A 24,361-nucleotide genomic window follows, 5' to 3' on the forward strand; every position below is an offset into this window, starting at 1 on the left:
ATCTCTTGGACTTTTTATGTTTATTTTTGTTCTAGCGATAATTGGTTGAGTCTGTAGCAATGAAAACTCACACTTGTTTGTGTGTATTACACATACATATTGCATGCCAAAGATGAATAATTGTTGTCAGAATTGGCAGTGATTTGTTCTTGTTCCTGTCGCTGTTGCCATACAATATTAAGAATTGACGTTTGGGGCTGGAGAGATGGCTCAGAGGTTAAGAGCACTGACTGTTCTTCCAGAGGTCCTGAGTTCAGTTCCCAGCACCCACATGGTGGCTCACGGCCATCTGTGGTGAGATCTGGCACCCTTGTCTGTGTACATAATAAATAAATAAATATTTAAAAAAATTGACGTTTGGGCTGAAATGTCCTAAGTTTGGCTTTGCTTTGTTTGGACAAGTTTATTTGCTAAGTCTTTTGATGTTATCCTTGCTAGTTGACGGTCCTTCACTTTTTCCCTTAACTTTTTATTGATTCTTTGTGGGTTTCACATCACGCATCCCAATCCCACTCATCTCCCTGTCCCCTCACTTCTGCCCTCTGACCCTCTAACCTCCCCCCAAAAACAAAATTTAAAAGTAACACCAAAAAACCGAACCAAACCAACAAATAAAAATAAATAAAAAAAAAAATACATTGGTGCAGAAGCTGTAGTGTAGCCTACTAAGTCACACAGTATAGACCCTTTAGGCTTTACTTGCAAGTGTTTATTGCAATTAGTAATTGGTCTGGCTCAAGGCCTCTGGCTTCTGCTACACTATGGATACTGGGCCCTCACCGGGACTCCTCTTAGATAGACTATTGTTGCCTTGTGTCATGGAGATCCTGTAGCTTTGGACCTGCAGGTCTGGCTGGCCCTTTCACATGCTCCAGCAGTTCATAGATGAGGTGGGTGTTGAAGTAGGCTACCTCATAGCCCTGGTTCTGGGCCTGGGTGGTAGCTGGGCTGGTCAGCCTGCCAGCTTAACGTCATCATCACCACCCAGGCAAGCTCTCCAACACTGCCTCAGCTAGCCAATCCAATGTAGCAGACAGCAAGGAGTGGGGCCAGTTCTTTTGTTCTCATACTCTCCGGTCCAGCTTACCTGCACTCACACCACCAGGACCAGCTCTAGTGTATTGTCCAGGCAAGGTGCAGGGTCCACTCTCTGGATTGCACTTGATGAGGAGCAGGACTAGCTCTTGCGTTCTCATGTCCCTGAGATTGGCTCTTATGCCTGTTGCAGGTGGTAAGGGATGAGGTGGAAGGAATGTTTCCACTGCTCTTACCGTCCCATGGCATACCAGGGAGGGGACAGGGCCATCTCTTCTGCTCTCGTGTGCAGCAGGAATCTTAAAAATTTTTATTAATAAAATCAAACCTGAGGCCAGTTATTGGCTTGAATGCTAGAAGATCAGAGAAACAGAACAAGCCACAGCTTCCTCACCTCGCCAATTCCTCAGCTGATCCTGTTTCCTCAGACTGGAAGCCTCTGAGTCCTCATCCAGAATGAATCTCAGTTGAACTGCTGCTCAAAAGCCTAAAAGCTTAACCAGCCAAAATACTTCTAGTTTCTGTTCTTCACGCCTTATATACCTTTCTGCTTTCTGCCATCACTCCCTGTGATTATAGGCTCACTTTGTGGGATTAAAGGCGTGAGTCACCATGCCTGGCTCTTTCCAGTGTGGCCTTGAACTCACAGAGATGCAGATGGATCTCTGCCTCTGGAATGCTAGGATTAAAGGGGTGAGTGCCACCATTTTCTAGCCTCTGTATCTAGTGGCTATCCTGTTCTCTGACCCCAGATAAGTTTATTAGGGTGCACAATATTTTGGGGAACACAATACCACTACACTCATGCCTACAGGCCTGGCTCACCTGCACCCACCACCCCGCCCCTACACCAACAGGGTCAGCTCTAGTGTGCTGCCCAAGCGAGGTGCCATGCCTGCTCTCCCGTGTGCTAAAGCTGGTGAAGGGCAGGGCCAGGTCTCCCACTTTTGTGACCCTGGGGCCAGCTCCCTCACCTGTCTCAGGTGGCAAGGGGTAAGGGGAGAAAGGGTATTGCTTTCCTCATCCATGCCACCACATGACACATGAGGCAGGGGAGAGGTCAGTCCTCTTTCTCTCATGCCCCCCTGGCCCACTCACCTGAGCGCCCAGCAACAGCTCTACTGTGGTGCCCAGGTGAGATGCAGGGCCTGCTCTTCCATGTGCTGCCGCTGGTGGGGGACAATGCCAATTCTCCCACTCTCATGACCTCAGAGCCAGCTCTCCCACCTCCCACAGGTGGTAGGGGAGGGCAGAGGTCATCTCCATATCCACCCAAAGTTTGCTCTGTCTCTCTTATCCCTTGGGTTGCTGGAGGTCAGTGTGAGAGGACAGAAAGCAAGAAATATGGGAATACTTTTATCACTTGAAATAGCTGTAACAGCTTGGGATGACATGAGGGGAAAGTCTTAAGTATACAGCTTGGCTCTTTGCTTATGTTATGTAACCCAGTAAGGAATAATAAATCAGCCCTGTGTCACCAATATCCTCTTTTTCCCTCAACATCTCTGCATTCTTAAAGCTCTTGACACTTACAGATGGACAGAACCACACTCGATAAACCCATACCAGCAAAGTATCGCAGGCTACCCTACAACCACTGACAATGTAGGTGAATTTCTGGCCGTACTTTTAATGCCATCATCCACCCACCCAAATGAGTTTTCATAGTGCTAATGTCCACTTCCCTCCCAGCTATGAGAAAAAGCTTTCATCTCATAGTATAACCAATTTATCCAAATGGCCTTTCCTGCAGATACAAACATTCAGCATTATCTCTAATTTCTCCTCTTTGGGCAGAACTCTCATTAATCTGCAATGTCAGAATACAACTGGAGGTCAAGTGATGCTGCAGAAATCTCTATTACCTACCTGCAGTCTTCATGCAACAATCAAAATGATTATTTTCAATAACTTGAGACAACCTTGTATCTTTTCCTAGTAACTTTTATTCCTATTATACAAGATATCTATCTATCTATCTATCTATCTATCTATCTATCTATCTATCTATTTATTTTATATCCAGGGTGCAGTTTCCTCTTTCTCCTTTCCCTCCCATCCTATGTTCCCACATCCCAATCCACTCCTCCTCCATTTCTGTTTGGGAAAGGGCAGGTCTCCCATGGATATAAACAAAACATGGCACATCAAGTTGCAGTAAGACTAAGCACCTCTTCAACGTGACCCAATATGAGGAGTAGGGTCCCCAAAGCCAGTAAAAGGGTCAGAGACAGTCTCTGTTCCCACTGTTAGGAGTCCCACAAGAGGACTGAGCTACACAACTATAACATATAAACAGAGTACCTAGGTCAATCCCATGCAGGCTCCCTAGTGATAGGTTCAGTCTGGCTTCAGACTAGTTGATTCTGTGAGTTTTCTTATGGTGTTCTTGACCCTTCTGGCTCCTACAACCCTCTCCCTGCCCCGCCTCCCCACTTTTGCAGGATTCCCTTAGCTCTGCCTAATGTTTGGCTGTGGATCTGCATCTGTGTCCATCAGTTGCTGGATGAAGCTTCTCTGATGACAATTGGGCTGGACACCAAACATTTTTTCAATCAGAATAAAATCCAAAATCCAAACAGTAGGTTATCAGGTCCTCAGACTTCAGTGCCTGTATTTTCCTCTGCTCCAGGCATACCAGCTTCCTCCAGTGCAGAGTATTTTCCTCATGGGGCCATTGTGCCAATAGTAATACAATTTCCCCCAACTGCTTGTTGTGGTTTGTTTCCTCCCTTTCTCATGCCTCTGTTGAAATGTCCTGATGTCACTATAATCATTATCACTCTTTGTCCCTTTCACAGGTTCATCTTTTGACACAGCATACCTTCATGTATTTACTGTCTGTTTACTCTCTCTATACTGCATACTCTATGACCCTATCTGTTGATACTACCTTAGTCTCAGTGTCTAGAACCCTGCTGGCAGCCACATGGTGCATGATAAATATGCTGTGGATTAAATAAATTCCCAAATCACGCCAAACCAGCAGCCACTTTCTTTACTTCCCACGCGGTCACTCACAGACATTAAAATAAGTAAATAAATAAATAACACGGGTTTAGTGAGTTTCCTTTGCTGTTATGACATTAGTGATTATGTGATAATGGGGAAAACAGTACTGTGCTTGGATCCTGTAATGCCCTTACCAGTCATTATAGTTCAGCTGTTAGTTACACTGGGCATTTTATGGATGGGAGAGACTGGGCAGATAGTTATCAGGATACAGGAATTTGAGTCCAAGTCTGTCTGCACTAGGGTGGTGGCTGGAGGGAGCTGTCTGCCTAGAGCTAGTCTTCTGTTTCCTGGCCCCTGCTTACCCACATATAAAATACAGGGAACAGATCTGGAGTGAGTTCAGGTTTATTGACTGTGAAATGGAAACTTCTTTAGATTTCAGCAGCAGACGCTTAATTCATAGAACACAGGTGAAGAAACAGTCAAATCCAAACAGGTGACATAACAAAGCCACCCAGGAATTGGTGACTGGAATCGACCTTCTCACCCAGAAGGAGAGCCCATGGAGGAGGATGTCTTGCCAAACCCTGAAGCTACCAGCAGGAACGGGAATCACAATGGGGCCAGCAAATAAGAAAAAAGTCATGAAGGAGACTTAGAACCTTACTCCAGATCACAGAAAGGAGGGATGTGCCATGCAAGGCAGAGCTCAAAGGGGCCTGGGGATGTGGCTTCTTGTGGACTCAAACAGGGAGGCAGGGATGCAGGTGATGGAACGGGAGCGGCTGGGTGACTCAGGCACAGTACCTGGCAAACATTTCTGCTCCCGTGTAGATAGCAAGGACCCTGATTTCAAACTCTCCAAGATGTCTTGTTCCTTAGGATCAAATCTGCTTTGTGGTGTTATGTTCTGTAACCAACCTTCTCTAAATTGTAGGGCTTCCCTGCTGATTTCCTTTTTTATTTCCTTAAATAATAAAAATAATGTGCTTTCTTTCAAATGAGGCATGTGTGGTTTAAGATAATTTCCAGAAAACTAGCTTTTTATTCAGTAAATTTGGCCCTGCAGTTAACCAAGTGTTTGGAGCTGACTTACTAGGTAGCCAGATGGATGCTTTGCAGCTCACTCACCTCTCAAGGGTTACAGGACATGACTGCATTCTCTATGGCTAGGTGCCTAGGATCTGTGAACATCTGGAACATTATAGGCACTTCAAATCTCTTTTATTGAGAACCAGATGCTGACCAGGGGTAAGCTTTGCCTCAGTTTTCCTCACTCAATACCAACGTCAATTTCTGATTAAGTACCAGTGCTTCTGCTCTGCCTCCCTCCAGAGCCAGCTCTGGCCACTCTGCAGCCATCTTTATGCCTCACATGTGTGCTCAGCAGCTCTCTGACATGCTTCCCTGTCTCCAGTGTGGTCTCTTCCAGTCACTCCAGCCTGCAGTGGTGTGTCTGAAACAGTCTCACTGGATCACCAGTGACAGGGACAGGGGCACAGCTCCAATCCCCGCTCTCTGTCCCCCTGACACCTAAAGTTCTCTTTTTCCTTAGAGAAAGGAAATTCCTTTAGAGCAGTGGTTCTTAACCGTCCTAATGCTTTTAATACAATTCCCCATGTTGTGATGACCCCCCAACCAAAACATTATTTTCATTGCTACTTCATAACTGTAATTTTGCTAGTGTTATGAATAGTAATGCAAATGTCTGTGTTTTCCAATGGTCTTAGACAACCTCTGTGAAAGGGTCATTAAACATCCCCCATGGGGTCATGACCTACAGGTTGAGAATCATTGTCTTAGAGAATGGCATTCTCTTTGTTCAGGTGAAAGTAGGGTTCATTCATGGCTTCAACACAGAAAAGAATTCCAGGATGAGCCAGCAAGGATCAGAACAGGAGTTTATTAAAGACATTTTTATGTCCCACAAGCTGCTCCCAAGTAACTACACAGAAGCTTAATAATTATAAATGATCAGCCAATAGTTCAGGCTTGTTACTAGCTAACTTTTACATCTGAATTAACCCATATTTCTTATCTACTCTTTGCCATGTGGCTTGGTACCTTTTCTTGCTACAGTTTGTCCATTTTGTTTCTCTCTGAGTTTGCTCTATGCTCCTCAGACTCTGCCTTCTTTCCCCCAGCATTCTCAGTTTGGCTTTCCTGAATAACCTTATCCTATTCAGTGATTGGCCAGTCAGCTTCTGTATTAAACCAATCACAGTGATAGTCACATAGTGTAAAGGACTATTCCACATCTTTTCCATAGATCTTAAGCACAGGGATTAAAAGATAGATGGATGCACAGAGAAAGAAAGAAGCAAAGCTAAGTGTGGGTGTGGGCTCCTCAAGGTGGGGAATCAGTTTGCGTTTTGTGAACAATTTTTTTGTAAACAAAGCTGTAAGTGTATTTACAAGGGGTATTGTCCAGACTTATGAATGAGAAGGGAGTGCTGAGGACTCAAGGTTGAAGATCCTGTGTAAGCACGGTTTATTTACTGAGTTTGACATTTTTTTGTTTGAGATGTCTGTAGAAAAACAGACTTCCTCAGTAGGCAATGTTTTGTTTTATCAGTGGTGCCTGTAATTGCTGGCCTTTTCCAGTAGGAAAAATAGATTTGATCCTAGAATTCAGTGCCCCTGGCCTTTTCTCCCAAGCTTTTCTTTCTATGTTTTCACAATTTCATTGTCTTTCTATCCAGTCTCAACTAAACCATAGGAAGCAGTTCAATTTTTTGAGAAGTCCATATCCAGCCTCTCCCAAGGATACAGCCCAAACACCTTTGCACATGGTCAAAGGTCTTGCAGATCTTGCCTTTCCAGGTCAGCTGCCTCCTTTGCCACACAATTTTGAGTTCTTTTTCTTCCCCCGATGTACCATGCTTTCATTCGCCTTCTGCTACTAAGACTTCTCCCTACTTTGTCCACTGTGTGAGTTCGCTTTCTTGGCAAGATATCTGACATAAACAACTGAAAAGGAGAAAGACATATGGACTCATAGTGTCAGGGGTTTCTGCCCATCACAGTGAGGAGGGTGTTGTTGGAGGATATAGGCTCATGTATGCCCATTCAAGTGGAGGCCAGAGGAGAACTGGGCCTGTGTACCCATGCAAATGCAAGTAGGCTGTTGCCATGTCTTAGCAACTAGGTACGCCACCATCACATCTACCTTTATGATTATATCCCAAAGCCATTTTCTCTGGGGGCTTTCCTTGGATATCCATGACATTATTAGCCACCGCCTTTTCTGGGTTATCCCTCTGTCTTCCTCTGGGCTAATTATCCCAGCAGGGTCTTGGAACCATGCTGGTTCCATAGACACTTCACAAGATTGCATCTTACTTCAAAAGAAGGTTAGTGACAGAATTCTCTGAAAGGAAAGTGGAAATATAGTTAAGGAACACCATCCACCTTATATTAAGGCAGGGTCTCTCTTAGCCTGGAGTTCACCAATAGCTTAGGTTGGCTGGTCAGTGAGCCCTGGAGATCCACATGTCTATATGACAAGTATGCACCACCACATCCAGTATTTTTTAACTCATCATGTTAAACACATCACATGTACTTTGCCAAGTGAGCCATCTTCCCATCTCTGACACTTTATCTGGTGCAAGACATAGAACCGGAGCCTTGTATATACTGAACATGCGTCCTAACACCAAAATGCACCCCCCAACTTTGAACACTTGTAACTCCCTCCTTTGGGTTGCTACCACCCATGACTTCTCTACCTTATTGACTTTTTTTCTGGTAGTAGTGTCATATTTTTACAGTTGCTAACCTAGAAACTAACAATTGCTTAAAGACCTATGAAATCCTAGTCCCTAGGAACTCCTGCATGGTCCTGAGACTGTTAGAACAAAATTCACTTTCCTTTACAAGGCTGTTATGTTCAGGCTTCCAGTCTGCACATGCATCGTGCTGTCGGTGTAAGATTTCTAGAGCCTGTTTGGAGATAGATTGATTTTTTAAAATGGGAAAGATGGGTCTAGGGAAGAGCAAATGATTTCAATGGGACATGAATTAGCTTCATGAAACTCACCCTTCTAGATGGAAGCAGGCTGCATTCCTGAGTTCTTTAGAGACTGCCATGTCAAAAAGGGAAAGGGATGGAAATGCGAGTCTGTGTTTCTTGTGTTTGCAGTGGATTGATGGGTTGAGGCAGACACTTAATCCAGAATTTCCACATTCCAGAATTTCCACAATCCTTGAAATGTTCCTCAAGGGTGTGATCCAGCCAAGTCCCAGTGACATTTATGGGGCCCTACTTAGTGTGAAGCAATGAGGAACTTTACAGGTTTCCTACAGATGGTAAGAACACGTCATAGTTCAGTTTAACAGGAGAAATGGATGTTTAAGTGGATATCAAAGAAGATAGGATTTTTCTTGGACTTTTCTGGTAGTTAAGAGCTACTCAAATGGCTAAGCATTTACATTTACCAAGTCTAGCATGTTAGATAAAATAGTCTTAAAGGTGACCTGCCAGAAAGGTGGCAAAAATGTGTATGTCCTGAGTTACTGACTTCATTCTAAGCATTGATTGTGATTGGCAAGTGTTTTCTGGCCTCAAAGAAAAATTGCCAAAAAAAAAAAATGTGTGATATAAAATTAGAATGGGGACTATTTGGGGCTAGAAGGAAACAGAGAGAGATGGGAGAGAGACCAAGACATGGCAACAGTTGAATATGTTGGTAGATATGACCAAAGTATCCAATGAACAGTACAAAAAGTTAATGAAGTCCATTCTTTTCTGCCTTGTGTGCTATGAATATATGCTAACAAAACAATAATGTACAAAGGAAAGCCAATAATTAAAGTAAACCTATGCTCATTTTTGGATATCTTGAAGAGAGCACCAATTTTAAGTGGGTGTGAAGGAATGCAATTTGTAATTACAACCCCTGCTTCTTTTCAGGTCTCGCTGCAAAGGCTACATTGTTAAAAACAAAGTGAGGACTGTTTGGGGGAACCTCTGTTTATTGCTTCCCTTTTCCTTGCTCTCATTCTACCTTAACATAAAATTGTGCAATTTGGGCAGGAAAATGTCTCCATGGGCATTATGCACTGTTAGCAAACATATGCATGGGAGTCACCTGTGTAGAACTGGGTTTCACCCCTAGACCTGGCCAGTGACAGCCATGCATGTTGATGGATGGGTGTTCCAAGCCTGGCCTGATGGTGGTCTCTAAAACATGCTAACTCCTGAGGGTGAGAAGCTATTTAGTGAGATGAAATACTACTCTGCCACAACTTCCTCCCTCACAATTCAATCATGGAAAATCCTTCCCCAGCGCTGTCACTGAAATCATTACACTCAGAATTAAACATGGTGTAATGGAGCCGCTGACAAGACCCTGAGGTCCTATTGACATGCCAGGTCTCACATTAATAACCAGCTTTCTGTGTAGTGGAAAGGAAAAGACCTGCAAATTGGGGGTTGTTTTTGCCTCCCTTTGGAACTCATGTAATGACTGCCTGTTCCTGATTCGTTTTCAGATGTTGATCTGCAGCCACGTGACTTATCAAGTTAACATGGCTGCTCAGCCTTCTCCCTTCACTGCCCAGCCTTACTTTAAAAAAGCAAACCTAATCTGTACCAGCCCAAGCCTCCATGCCTTCCTCTCGGCCAGCTCTGCCTTCTCATCCTTTTGATTCATACCTCTGGTGCACACATCTGTTATCCACCACTACAAATTGGCTCCTCGTCTTTTCCCTCATATTTCTTCCAGTTTTGCAGCTTTGTTTTTTCCCCTTCTTCCATAGTCCCCAGTTCTTTCTAGCACCTTCCACCTATTCCACAAAGTCAGTAAGATGCAGAGCAATGAGAGCAGTCTTCCCAGTGAATGATAGTGGCCCAATCTTTATTTCCCCTTCTACCGAGTTAGGTGACATCCATGCCTAGCTATGGATGGACCCATGAATGCCCAGACCTTGTTCAGTCATTCAAAGCTGCTGTGAGTTATTGGCTGCATCTTGCCTCCCCAAAATGGCATTTCAAAGCCTTTCTTCTATTTTCTGGCTCTCATTTCTTTCTGTCCTTTCTTCCACAGTTCTCTGCAAGCCTTAGAGGAGATGGAAGAAATGACTGGTCTGAGGTTAAGCATGCATCTATCAGCACCTAACTTGTGCACTCATGAATCTCCACATTCACCACTGTGTTCACTACAAAGAGAGACTTCTCTGATTAAGGCTGAGAGTAACACTTATTCATAGGTACCAGCATAAGTATTTAGAAGAAAAGCTTGGCATTGTGGGAATTAAGCTCTATAGCAATACTCAACTCCCCTCTAGAGCCCATGATTTCCCTCACCATGAGTTTTCAACAAGGTTTACAAGCATATATTCCCTACCCTGGAATGTGTCTCAAATTTAATCAGAGAGTGGTTAGTTACCCTCGTAATAGTCATACCACTATTGCAGAAGTGGGCACATCTTTCCTGGTAGATTTGTCTCATAGATCATAGATTTCAAAGCCATTTGGAAATGCCACACATTTCAAATCTATATAGGCATTTGGTGGCATCAGCTTCTAGAAGGACTATAGTGATTGAATTACAGATCACATTTACCTGAAAAGATTGTCTTTAATTTCTCCACCTCATCCAGAGACAGTGATGGCCTCTGGAGAGGAGGAAACTTCATCCAACAAGCACAAGGAAGAGGGTTGTGCAGGAAAAGGAAGGCTGGGGGGAACACGGGAAGACAGACAATAGTTACTAAACATGCTCTTAAAGGTAAATTGATGCAGGAACTCCTTGGAGGCAGAGTCAGTGTATTCCCAAGAGTATCTCATGTTTAGACAAAATCTGCAATGCTCAGGTTGTGGCTTCTTGGCAAAGAACTATGTGTGAGTCTTTATTGGGTTATGATCAGTATATGTGGTACTTGTTCTGAGTTGTGATTAACTGAACCTCCTGACACACAGAAAGCACCAGGAGCCTAATATTTCTCCCCAGTATAATACCTCCTATTCAAATCATTATTTTTATTAAAATTAAGCAACCTTATAGAATTGCACAGCAGTAACCTAGGAAACTACTTCCTTTTGAATGCTCTTATATATTCCTATCAAATGACTCTCTTCAGACCTTGGTCACTAGAGAAGCTGAAGTTAGCTTTGTTTCTGGAATTTCCCATATGCTGTATATACAACAATTGAAGTAAATAAACTTTGCTCTGGAAGATTTCTATCTGCTCCCAACCAAAATAATTTACAATCTTACTTGACTCATATCTTTTTTTCAAGTCAAGGAAAAAGAGATTTATTCTATTTTAAAACAGCTATGAATTTGATCTTTCCTGCAAATTGCACAGCAAATTAAATTATAAGCCAAGGAGTTAAAGAATTATGTGAAGTTAACTTTCTATTTATAGCTTTGAAAGTCAGAAAAAATTTAGTTCTGAGGTTAAAGACCATGCAATAAGAATTTGATCCAAAATGGGAGTAATAAGGGGAAAATAGCATATGCCTTGAGATAGCTTATGCATAAACTATGATGAGCCAGGAAATATTACAAAATGACCTCCTGTTTAATCTGCAGTTAAAGTAACAGCTTAAGATTTTAAGGTATTTGTTATACATGATAAATTATGTACTAAGGATTTTACATCGACCTGGGCCTGGTGGAACAAACCTGCAATCCTAGTTACTCAAGAGGGACTAAGGCAGGCCAGTTTGCAAGTTCAACGCTATCCTTGACTATAGACTGAGTGAGACCCTACAACAAACAAATGAACAACAGATAGACATCACTCAGGATAAAGCATTTCAATGAATTGTTTTATCCCTTCTTCCTGTGAACTCATTAGTACGACCACTATTTCCCCCACTTATTGATGAAGATAAGGACAAGAGAATAAGAATGTGGAAGGTCCCAGGTTGCCCAGGTGAGAAGCAGCAAAGCCAAGATTCAAAGTCAGCTCACTTTCCAGGGTGACTTCCATTCTGAACCCTAGCCCGTGGTGTAAGTCTCGGGCACGAGTGGGCTGGCAAAGAACACACGCTTAGGTTGAATATAAAAATGGCTGTATCTGAATAAACTGGAAGTGTAACCCATTACAGGGGATAGCTTAACAAATACAATGAATAGACAGAGAATATTGGCCTCTGACCCTAAAGACAATGATGTATACTTATAGTAGTTGTATTTTAAAGTATTTTTTTTATTAAAAACTATTATAACTTTTAACAGTAAAATTTCAGGTCCTGATAACTCCAAGGTACTATATAACCCCAAGGTACTGTTTTGCATTCAAATTGGTGTTTCTATGTCATGACTGAATTCATTGTCTAACTAATGGTGTGATTTGAATATAATTTGTCTCCTCCCAAATACATGTTAAAATTTCATCTCCATTATGAGGTATTACAAGAGTTGAAACCTAATCTGAGTATGGGAGCCTTTGAGAGTAGTCAGGATTAGATAGGGTCTTTAAGTCCTACCCTTAAGATTAAACACTTGTGATTTCATAACAAGAGAAAGAGAGCATCCTTATGACCCCCCTGAGCTTGTCAGGATTGGTGTGACCCCAAGAAACCTCTTTTCTTTTAAGTAAATTACCCAGTCTGTGCTGTTATAGGACCAGCAACAGAAAACAGGCTGAACTATCAGCCAACAAAGAAATATCTTCCCAAGAAGTGTTATCTTTGTAATGTTTTTATTAGTCATGGCAAATTGGAGCCCTGAAGAAATTAGGAGAATCAGCTAATATCACGCCTCTTGGCAGCAGAAGTGATATTTATTCTAAGACTTCAAATCTAACAGCATTTTCCCCCTTCAGCCACAAGATTACAGAGTTGGAACAAGAGGTCTGAGAAATGTTTTTATCTTCCATTCTTTCCTTCTCCGCATAGGTCGCTACCCTCAGGAGAACAAGGGCACCTACATCCCAGTACCTGTAGTGAAGGAGCTGCAAAGTGGAAAGTGGGGGGCCAAGGTCATCATGAATGAGGACAGGTCTGTGCGGCTTTCCATCCAGTCTTCCCCTGAATGCATCGTGGGAAAATTCCGCATGTATGTTGCAGTCTGGACTCCCTACGGCATCCTGCGTACCCGCAGAGACCCAGAAACAGACACATACATTCTCTTCAATCCTTGGTGTGAAGGTAAGGGGCAAGTACTCATCTTGAAAAGTTCCCACGGTCCCAAAGCATCTCCTTGGAAGGAGTAAAAAGGGTTACTCCAAGGGACTTGTCCCTTTCTGACTCTATTAGTTACTTTTTGTGTCATGAGACCAAATACATGCCAAGAAGCAACTTGGAGGAATGATTTATTCTGGCTCATCGCTGAGAGCAAAGTTCACCATGGCAGGGGTGTAGTGGCCAGTCACAGTACCGGCGCAGTCAGGAAGTGAAGAGAGAAGATTGCCAGGGCTCAGCTGGAGTTCTTTCCCCCATTTTATACAGTCTTGGTTCTCCCCCACGGGATGGAGAGACCGCATCTAGGGCAGGGCTTTCTGGCCTCAGTTAAACCTCTCTGGAAATGTCTCCTAATGGTTCTAAGTTCAGTGAAGTTGGACTAATCATCACCCTAATGTACACTGTTTTCTCAAGATTGAAAGTGTGAAAGATCCATGATTTACTCCCCAATATAAGTGAAATGAATGCTGCTACACACTTACTTCAGGAATTAATTAAAGATTGTTCAAAGTTGCACAGTGGGCTCATTATGGACCTGTGGTGTCATCTCAGTATATTATTTGTTCTATAAGCAAAGAAAAAAATGACTAATTAAACTCAACTTTCAAAACTAATAGAACCCAAGACTCTACTTAAAAAAGAATAAAGACAACTATGTAAATAGCAGAACTAACTTCATCACCCTAATTCAGGAACAGAAAGCTTAAAGAATCCCACATAGTTACTTTTCTCATGATAGGTCTACATTTTACAAACAATTGGCCTGCAAATACAGATAGGCAATGATATTTTAACATAATATTACTTAATCTCTAATGTTATTTTGAATTATTTACATATGCTGCAGAAGCTTAACCTAGTTATATTTAGATTACTGAGTTGGGGTCATTGAGTTCTTTACCAAGTCAACTTAAAACCTCAAATTACATAGGATTTTCTATTGTTCCCATTTATGCCATTTCATTGTCCCCAGCTGCTTCCATACATGATGTGGGGCTGAGAGTGGCATCTGGTATTAGATCTGTAGCAATGAAGCAGTTTGAGATCTAAGAGTTGAAAGCAAGAAACCACTCATATCAGTCTATTAGAGTTGGATTATCACTCCTCAAACATCTTCCAAACATGAGTCTGTGCTATTTTTTATTTTGCATAACCATTTGTTTGAAAAAGTTGCTTTGAATCTAGATTTTTATGATGTAGATGTAGACAATGGTAGGACAACAATGTTTTCTACTCTTGTTAAACATAATACCTAGATCTCTGTCCTTTCACTTAACTCTTCCAGGGATCTTGGCACATGGAACCTAGCGGATTCTGCACTCCCACCCACCAGCTCTCATCATCACCTACTCAGCACTCATATATATGTGTCATATATATATACATATATATGTATATATATGTATATATATACATATATATGACTCATATTCAAAGTTAATGTGAGCAAGAGATATCACTTGGGCCATGTGTAGCTCAAAGATGGAGTCCTGTTTATAGAAATCTCATCAATTATATATAAGGCATTTTGAACTGAGACATGGTGTGCTATTTGCAGAGATGGGGAATCGAGGTGCCAACTAAGTGGCTGAAAGTGAATTAGCAGTGATAGCAGAAATGACCTGCAAGTATGTGGATCTCAAGAGAAGAGTCAGAGTGCATTTGAGAGTTATCCAGACCTAGAGAAGTCACCTGGACAAGGGAAGAAAGACAATGTAGGACTAACAGCATTTAGGAGTCCCGTAGAGAAGCTAGTAAAGGAAAATAAGACTGAGACATATGTAGAAGGTCTAAGAAGTTAATATTTTAAAAGTCCACATTTACACAATTAGTCAAGAAGTTGTAACTGATTTTCTTTGCTCTGAAAAAAGACAGTCATAGGCTTCATGTAATTAATTACCCAGGGTGTTTGAGGAATGACATCATCTACCCAAAGTTTAGTTTGTCACAGCTTTATGGATTGTCTCATCCATGTACTGTGTGGTCACTCCCCTTGAGAAAAAAATGTGTTAGTGGTTTTGCCTGGCATAATGATTTCCCAGATGGGCTCCCCAGAGGTAAAGACTCGTAATCTAACTGCTTCATTGCTCTCTGGATCTGCTCTTGTTTGTGTGGTAAACAGCATCTAGGTACTTCCATTCAGAATATTGCTTTGTGACAAGGTGTCCTGTGCCCTATATACCCTGTTACAGCACAGGGACCTCCCCTTGAATCTCTGTGCAGAGAAAGAATTGAAGGAAGGTGAAACTAAAACTAGAGAGACCCATTTAACAGCTGCGCTTCAAGACAAAGTCGGCAAAGGATTTAACTGCAGTGGAGGCAATGGAGCTGAAAACAGGAAGTGGATGGGAGATCAGTTTTGGACTGAGAACACTGGTTGCAGAGGAATTAGAGATTAGTGGAGAAATGGAGAGAAGAGGTAAGGAGAGATAACTAGATGTCTATTCTGGCCAACTGAGTAGAAGACAGTGATGTGTTTGGAACTGGGAAGGCTGGAGAGGTGGAAGGGATATTGTAAGGACATTGAGAAATGATAATACAGTGGTATCTGTAAGACATCCAACTGAAGGCATCAAGTAAGCATTAGAATCATAGGACACAGAACTTAGAGGATATGACTGAGGTAGCCATGAAAATATTATATCATCAAGAGCAAGAGCAGACAATTAGAGTAACAAAAGCATGAACGAAGTAGACTGGGAAGGAATGGTCAGTGGTCTTAGGAAATCAAAAGAGCAAAGAGCCAAGTATCTTGGTTGGATCAAGAGGACTGCAGTTAACTGTTGAGTATTGCTGCAGAGGTGAATTGGTGAAGGAAACAAGAAGGAAAGAGTTGTTCTTTGTGGAAATATGATAGCACTATGATCTCAGAGAGGATGAAGCCACTGAAGCAATAGGGCAGAATCCAGGGAGATGGACTACAGCATATAGGCAATGGGTACAGGCATCTTACTTAAGACATTGGGGTGGTAGGCAGAGGGATGACTCAGCTGTTAAGAGTACATACTGCTCTTGCAGAGGACGAGTGTTCAGTTCCAAGCACCCACTTATAGGAGGCTCAAAGCCACCTTTAACACCAGCTCTAGGAGGAGCCAATGCCTCTGGCTTATGCATATATCCACACCAACACACACACACACACACACACACACACACACACACACACACACACACCTCCGTGTAGATATTCTGTTGTGGTTGCACTACAGCCATCCTGGGCTTAAGGTTTTTTCCAAAGATTCTTGTGTGATTCATGAAGCCGTAGTTGGAAAACATTGGCTCTAGAGGCAAATCATCCTGGGCAGGGAGGGGCAGGTGAAGGTTGTGAGAGAGGTGGCCCAGGCCCACCGCACTGAGAAGTCACGTGTTGAGGGAATGAGGAAGGAACAGAGAGCTAGTCATCAGAGGAGCAGAAGGTAAGCTTGTTATAGAAGTCCAAGTGGGTCGGTCCCCTCTCTGTCTTCCTGAATGCAGGGAATTGGCCATAGACATCTTAATCCCTTGGCCTGCGGAAACCTGAATGTTTCTACAAATCCCTGGAGGGTTTCTACCTTCCTGATCATCTATGCCTCTAGGAATCCGGTTACTCATCTGCTGACCTCTGGGAAACTCAGCCCTTCCTCAGATTCAGCATCAACATCAAAAGTGGCTGCACAAATTCATCTGCCTCCTCCAGGATTTGGTTTCAGTTCTATCTGCAGATAAGAGGCAGGTGGGAGGGGTCTTCTCAGGGGTTCTCAACCCTAGAGTCATGTCAGAACTCGTTCCCACAGACTAAGCAGGTCAGGGACTGTGCTTCAGATTTTGTATGTCTCGCTAGTTCCCAGCTAAGCTAATGCTCACAGGTGGAACCACATTAGAGAACCGGGGGGTTATGTAATATTCACAAGACCATAGCATTGCAACCCGGAAGTGTCTCACCTACTCACAAAACCATTAGCTCCTCCTTGAATCTAATCTCAGTCTTTCTCACCTCACTGCTTCTTCCTGGTCTCCCTCCAAACTCTTCTCTCCGAGGGTCTCCCAGAAGCAAACTCTTTCTTCTCACATGGAGAGGGACTCACTGGGCAGCTTTTCTGTTTGATTGCTATGCCCATCTTTTGGGGAACTGCATGCCTTTGGGTAGCCATTCCCTACAGAAATTATCCAGTGCTAACATTTAAGACAGTTTCTTAAGCGCCTTCTCTCGATGTGCACTGAGGACTCTCATGGGAAGGTGTCTGAAACAGGAGTGAGAGGTCCCATCATTTCATTGGTTGTGTGACTTTTCAGCCTGGCACCCAAGGCATAACCCACAAAGGAGTTCTGTATGAAGATCCTCTCACATACACTAAAGGGACCCCAGGGACTGGTAATTACGGCACTTATGTGTGTGTGTGTGCATGCTGATGCATTAACAGGGGATTCACTGAGTCCCTAGAAAGTGGGTCATAAAAGGGATGGGCCTTGGCACAAGTGGAAAAAATAACAAAGAAGGTAAAGCTGTGGAAACAGAGTTAGGTGCATCAAGGTACTGGCCATAGGACATACCAGGTGTGTCAGGGAGGACTAATGTGGCAGTGCACACTGGGTTGACAAATTGCACCAGCACACACATTTGAGAGAAAAAATTCAGCTGTGCTCCTGGGGGCCCTTCCGACTGCTTCACATTCATAGGCAATTTATCCTCCTTAATCACCAAATCATTAATGGGGATCGATAGCAAAGGCAGCCTGGTGGGGGCAGGGGTGGATGCAAGGAGAATTCCTGCACAGTGTTGAAGTTAATATTGCCACCGGAGCTTCTAGTCTGTTCTAACAGGGAGCTCTTCTCTGATGTGGAACTCAGAACTGCTCCCATGGAGGAAGCAGAAGCGAGTTGGGCATTTATTGTGAATTTGCCTTGTCTGACCGCCAAGGAACTATGAATTATTGAATGTATTTCACTATTTAAATGTCAAGTGTTCCATTTTAGTAGTGTGACATCACTGTCAGTGAGTGGGTTCTGGAAGATTTAGATTTCTAGTGATTTTGTCTAGTACTCTGGGTCAGTATTTAGTGTTTATTTGGGTCATATCAGTATTTGTATTGACTATACATTTCAGAGGGTCCTCCTCTCTTGACAACTTGTCCCCATCCTTAACTGTCCCTTGCTTAATTTAACCTCACATTCCCAGCACCCCACAAAGTGCCTGGGTACATAGTTGATGCTTCATAAACGTTTATAGTAGTTATTTAATAACTCCAAGGAAACAGATGTAGGTTCACCAAACCATATCATCACCACAGATCAGGCATACGTGTAATCTCACACCTTACAATATTGTAAAGAGAAAAAAAAATATGGGGGACAGTGGTTGAAGAACATGACTGAAAAATATGTATGCAGATTTCTCTGTCAGTTTCCAATACCAAGTTAGCTTCTAGGATTTTTGCCTCATTTATTCCATAAAAAATTTACATTTCCTTTAAAGGGAGTAATTTGAATTAATTTGATGTAAAGAAATTAATGCTTGCCATTTATTGGATATTTTTGCTAGAGATGAATAAATATGGCCAGCCTGTATTTTATTATTAAATCCACCTTTTGACTACTTGCTTAGTAATTACACATGGTCATTAAGACCCTTCAGTACAGAATGGACTGGGATTCCCAGAGGAATCATGACAAATAGCCCCTGCCCATGGAGACCCTTGAGCCCATATTCCAAATTCAAACCAGAGCCACTTATCCATCAATCCACAGATGTAGATGGTATGTCTTGCCTGTGGCCATGACAACACAGTAATCTATGCACTGTACAACAACACTGCTTACTCATTTGCAGATCTTAAGGGCACAGGGCTTAATTCAGCACTAGGGACAGGCAATGGGAATGACTGAATTTTGACCCCATAGAGGTCCTAACAGGTTTGACAAGTGAGGAGCTAATAAAATCTAATTACAAATATAAAAACAATAGTGACAAAATAAGTCAGGGCCAAACAAGAGCATAAAACAGGACCCTCTGACCAAGTTAGAATTGAAAACAGGGCAAACAGTGGCTCGTAATTAGCTCTTAGACCACCATTATGTAGTAGCCTGCTAGTTACCAGATCAGCTCTTAGAATATTATAATGCATGTGTTTACCTAATCATGACCCAAAAGCCCACATGATGGACAGGTAACTCTGGTTCTACATGGCATTACAGCAGGGCCTGTGGGCAAAATCCCAGAGCATGCACATGGCTTCAACCCTCTTTGAGGTTCTGGACTCTACTTTGGTTATGGAAATTACCCTCTATTTTCTTTTTCTTCATTCTTTTCTCATATAATACACCCCCGACCTCAGCTTCCTCTCTCTCCCTTCCTCCCATTACCCCCATATCTCCTCACCCCCAGATCCACAGCTCCTCCATTTCCATTCAGAAAAGAGCAGGCTTTCCAGGGATATCAACCAAATCAGTCAGGGATCTTGCATATCAAGTTGCAATAAGACTAGGCATAAACCCTCATATCAAGGCTAGATGAGGCAACACAGTAGGAGGAAAAGGGGTTCCAGGAGCAGGCAAAGGAGTCAGAGACATCCCCACCCCCACTGTTAGGAGTCCTACAAAAACACCAAGCTAAACGACCCAGCATGTCTGCAGAGGGCCTAGCTCAGACCTATGCAGGCTCCATAACTATCACTTCTGTTTCTGTGAGCCCTCATAACTGTCACTTCCGTTTCTGTGAGCCCTCATGAGCCCTGCTTGGAAATTACTCTTGATGAGAAAAGGATGAAAGCTAAATCACTCATTCTACAATCTAAGCCATCCCTTCTTTTCATCCGAAGTTGTGGTGATACTTTATTTGTGCTCTAATAAATAAAGCTTACTTGGAGATCAGAGGAAAAAGCCAGCCACTATATTAAACATAGCAGTCAGGCAATGGTAGCACACACCTTTAATCCTAGCATTCAGGAGGCAGAGATTCATCCGGATCTCTGAGTTCAAGGCCACACTGGGAACAGAGCCAGACATGATGGCACATGCCTTTAAATTCCAACACTAGTTAACCATAAAGGTCTGGAGGTCTGTACAGACAGACAGGAAGTGACAGAGCTAGGAAGAATGAGGAAGTGATGCAGCTGGATGGAGAGAGGAAGTGAGATGGCAGGGACAGAAAGGATATGGGCCTGAGTATACAGGAAGTGGCTCTCTCTTGGGATGAGGATTTCCTAGAATAAGAACTTGTGGCTGAGGCTTGTTCTGCTTCTCTGATCTCTCAGCTTTCACCCCAATATCTGGCTCCTGTTTTTTTATTAATAAGACTGTTTAGCAATTCATCTTACACCAAGTGAGCATCATTTGATGTGGCCCTGCAATCAAAAGAGAACCCAAGCAGCTCACAGGAACTTTTCTACAAGATAATTCTGGAAGGAGTAAAAATGAAAGAGTCTAATCCAGAGTTGTATTCCTGCATTGGCTTGTCTTTATGTCTATGGGAAAATTTCCACCCTCTTCAAAGTATGTTCATAGATTGAATCTTCCTAGCTTGTGTGTTTTGGAAAATGTGACCTTTGGGTTTGGTGATGCACACAGGTAATCCCAGCATGAGGGAAGATGAAACAGAATTGCCAGTTCAAGGCCATCCTGGGTTACAGGATGAGCTTTTTCCCCCCAAAGAGGGAGAGACAAAGCTGGGAAGGGAAGAGAATTATAGAGGAGAAGATGGAAAGAGGAGAGGGAAGGAGAGGAGGGACAGGGTCACCCTCATTCATCAGAAGCTCAGAGTCAGAGCTCAGGGACTAACTGCCAGCTGAATTGATGAACAACACCCCCAGAGGCCAGGATAGAATTGTTATGCTCATATTTCAAGGAAGACATAGGCCTTGTGATGTCACATAAATTTGTTAAGGTCCTACAGAAAATTAGGAAACAAGCCGGGTATCTGGACAAAACCTTGAGTATCTGGATCCATTTATAGCAACAACTGTATTTTTAAGGCAGAAGCTATTTGTAACTAACTGGCTTTGTGTACTGTGCTGGTTAAATTTTTGTCCATTTGACACAAAGTCATCAGATGAGATGGTGGACATGTCTGTGAGGCATTTTCTTGATGGATGTGAGAGGGCCCGGCCCACTGTGGGCAGGACCACCACTAGGCAGGTAGTTCTGAGTTATATAAAAAAGCAGGCTGAGCAAACCATGGGGAGCAAGCCAGTAAGGAGTGTTCCTCCACGGCTGCTTCAGTTACAGTCTTCAGGTTTCTACCTTGAGTTCCTACCTTGATTTCCCTTTGTACTGAAAGCTTTAAGGTAAAGTAAACCATTTTTCCCACAAGTTTTGGCCACAGTGTTTATCATAATAGAAATTAAACTAGAATATGTATTGAGAGAAACATTAGATGGCCAGCAGACACAATTCTGTGACCACTTGTCAATGTTGGAAAGTCATGTCCTTAAAATAAATTTTTAAAAAAGGAAAATGAGGTTGACAGCTATAATATCAAATGAAATTTTTTTCCCTAGAAGAAAAAAAAGAAATTAAAGCATGCCTGTACAGGCACAGCATCCCTCAGAGAATACAGCTAAGCAAAGAATCCCTGACATTTTCTTTGTAGAATTGCTTCATGAATAATAGTTTACTTTTGGAAGGCACATAAACTAAAAAGTCCTCAACCAGCCAAACCAACAAAGTTGCACACACCGAATAAACTCACAAGCTGGTGCATGCTGTAGCATCATACACCACGTTTGCAGAGAATGATAATGGCCCTCTGGTGTCTCATCAGCCTCCTTCCATACTGAAGTTAATGGCCACATAGCAAGGGACTGCTGAATGGCTACAGTAGACTATCAGGATGGAAGTGGTTTGGAACCTTCCAGAATAAAAGGCCAGATTCTGGAACTGGCTTTCTTTGTGGTCCAGTGTGTTCCAACCATTGGAGACAGGAAGTTATCCCTGACATGCCTTTGGGGCACACCGCCAGCAGGTTGATTCCTCTTCTGATTTGACTGGAGATGGAGAAGCATATTGTGACACCAATCTGGAGACACACTTGCTGTGCCGATGAAACCACTCCCTCTGACAGGATTGTGTACTCTCTGCATCCTTGTGCTCAACTTTACACAAAAGAGAGGTCAAGCGATGAAAAGGGGCTTGGCCAAAGGAATCCTATGAATCTGTGCCTTCTCTGAAAGAGTGGCTGACACCCTTTGCCTTCTTGAAAGGCCTGAGATGTTGTTATTCCTAAAGGATTAGAAGCAAGACCAAGCGCTGGTGGAAATGCCCTGTGTGGCAGCCTCTCTACCACCATGGTTTCTTTGCTCCTTCAGCTATTGCCTTGATAAGCTCATGCACCTAGGGGCATTGGACATGAGAACTGCTTTAACTTTAAAACTGTATAAATACCAGAAGTTTTTCAGTCTATGCACTGATGAATAGCCTCCTTCTCCCAAAGGGGCTATATAGCTACTACAAAATCAATGGGCTTGGCATTTGCCCTTACATATCTGCTGTAAAGACTTTCTTATGCTGGCTGGGTAGGAGGCCAGTGGTAATGTCCAAGAGGGTGCCTGAAATCAGGCTTATATGTGAGTCTTAAATTTTTTTGCAGCCCACAATTTTCTTTTTAACTACTTCAGAATTCCCACCAAAGGAACAGTAAAATAAATGAGGTTGTCATTCTTTACTGCTTGCCACATGTACAGAGTTAGTCACCCTGGAAGGGTGGGTATTTACAAGGCATTCTGAAGTGTTCTGTGACGTATCTGCCAGGGAAGATGAGTGGAGAGACTGTGTCGCATCCACCAGTGCCACGCTGTGTCACCTGTTTACCTCCAAGTTTAATGCCAATGATGGTCCTTGACCAAGGGTTACTTAGAACCTGCACATACACACTGTCTATCAGATAGTCCAAATTGTTAGGCTCCTACAACAATTAATTAGTTGTTAGTTTGTTTTCTTGTGCACACAGTCCACTTGACTAAGTAGGAATCACCTTTCCCTTGAAACTGATAAAACTCACTACCCCTTCTGAAGCCAATCCCTAATATTAAAACAACAAACATTAACTATTAAAACAAAAACAACCACTGACAGCCAAATATAAGCATGATTACATTTTCCTATTTTTATTAGACTTTCTAAAATAGGGAGCTTGGGGAGTTTCCATAGTGATTTTTTTTTTAAATTCACTCTGAACAGCTGTATTTTAAAGTGACAGATCTGAATAAAACAGGGGACATAAAGTGCAGCCTTCTACCTTCAATCTTCTTTTAAAATCATAAATAAATTTGAAATTAAAATTGGGGTTTTCCGTTTGACTTCCTTGCCTTATTGAGGATTCATGATTATGCCTGCCTGGCTGAAGGTAGGATTTAAGTCGGGGTAGCCTGGCGTGGGCCACAGAACTCTGCCTGTTCACACCTCTCAGGTGTATAGCATCCCATCAACAGTAACCCATGGCACAATGGGAAATTCTTCATTTTCTTGGACTCCTCTCACATTCCAAGCAAAACACACTGTGTTTACTTCTCAGCTTTGCAGCGGGCCTTTGCTCACTTCCTGCTGTCCTTACCATGGTGCTGAGCACTGGAGCAATGACCTGCTGCCTTGGTGGTGTGGGAGACAGCTAACAAAAATAGTACAATGAAATCCATTTATATAGCTCCCAGACTTAACAATAACCATGGCATACACATTGTGCATGTGTACACATGTAGACATGATCTCATGACTGCCAATGGCCATCTTGAATATACAATAGTAGTCCCATAAGGTTATAGCCTAATGGCATCATAACTGCTTTAATTTCCACGATAACACTTTATGATGTTCAGAAAATAATGAAGATGGCTAATTAATATCTCTCGGAATATATCCCTGATATTGACTCTTACATGACTATATAACTATGATAACAAAATCAACAAGAGTTCTTGTTGCCTATTTCTTAACCAAATTTTACCAATCTAAAATTTGCTTTATAGACTTTTCATTGTTGTTCAAATTAATGTCTATAATTTGAACTTTTTGGCATGTCTTCAGCAATCCTCTTCATTTATTTATTTGTTTTACCACAAACTCATTGCTGAAACTGCATTATCATGTAGAACTTGCCATATTCTTAGTTTGCTAATTCTGAGCCTTGGTGTCCTGAAATATGTACCCATAACCCCCACGGCGTTTTCTGCTAAGCAGTTACTTATATCTAAAGACAAGATAGAATTCACTCTCAAACATTCTGGATGTTTTCTTGGTGGAGTAAAAACACTTCCTCACTCATGC

At 42.5% G+C, this 24,361-nt stretch overlaps 1 protein-coding gene across 1 annotated transcript in view; it reads left to right on the forward strand.

The window, feature by feature from the left end:
- The window catches only part of F13a1 (coagulation factor XIII A chain), a 162,185-nt gene that overhangs the window by 31,999 nt on the left and 105,825 nt on the right, over positions 1-24,361 (forward strand). The window contains exon 4 of the mRNA XM_037205794.1: positions 12,845-13,096. Coding sequence (XP_037061689.1) covers positions 12,845-13,096 — 252 coding nt within the window. The remainder of the gene's footprint in view (positions 1-12,844; positions 13,097-24,361) is intronic.

Source organism: Peromyscus leucopus, chromosome 5, assembly GCF_004664715.2.
Source record: "Peromyscus leucopus breed LL Stock chromosome 5, UCI_PerLeu_2.1, whole genome shotgun sequence".
Lineage (NCBI taxonomy): Eukaryota > Metazoa > Chordata > Mammalia > Rodentia > Cricetidae > Peromyscus > Peromyscus leucopus.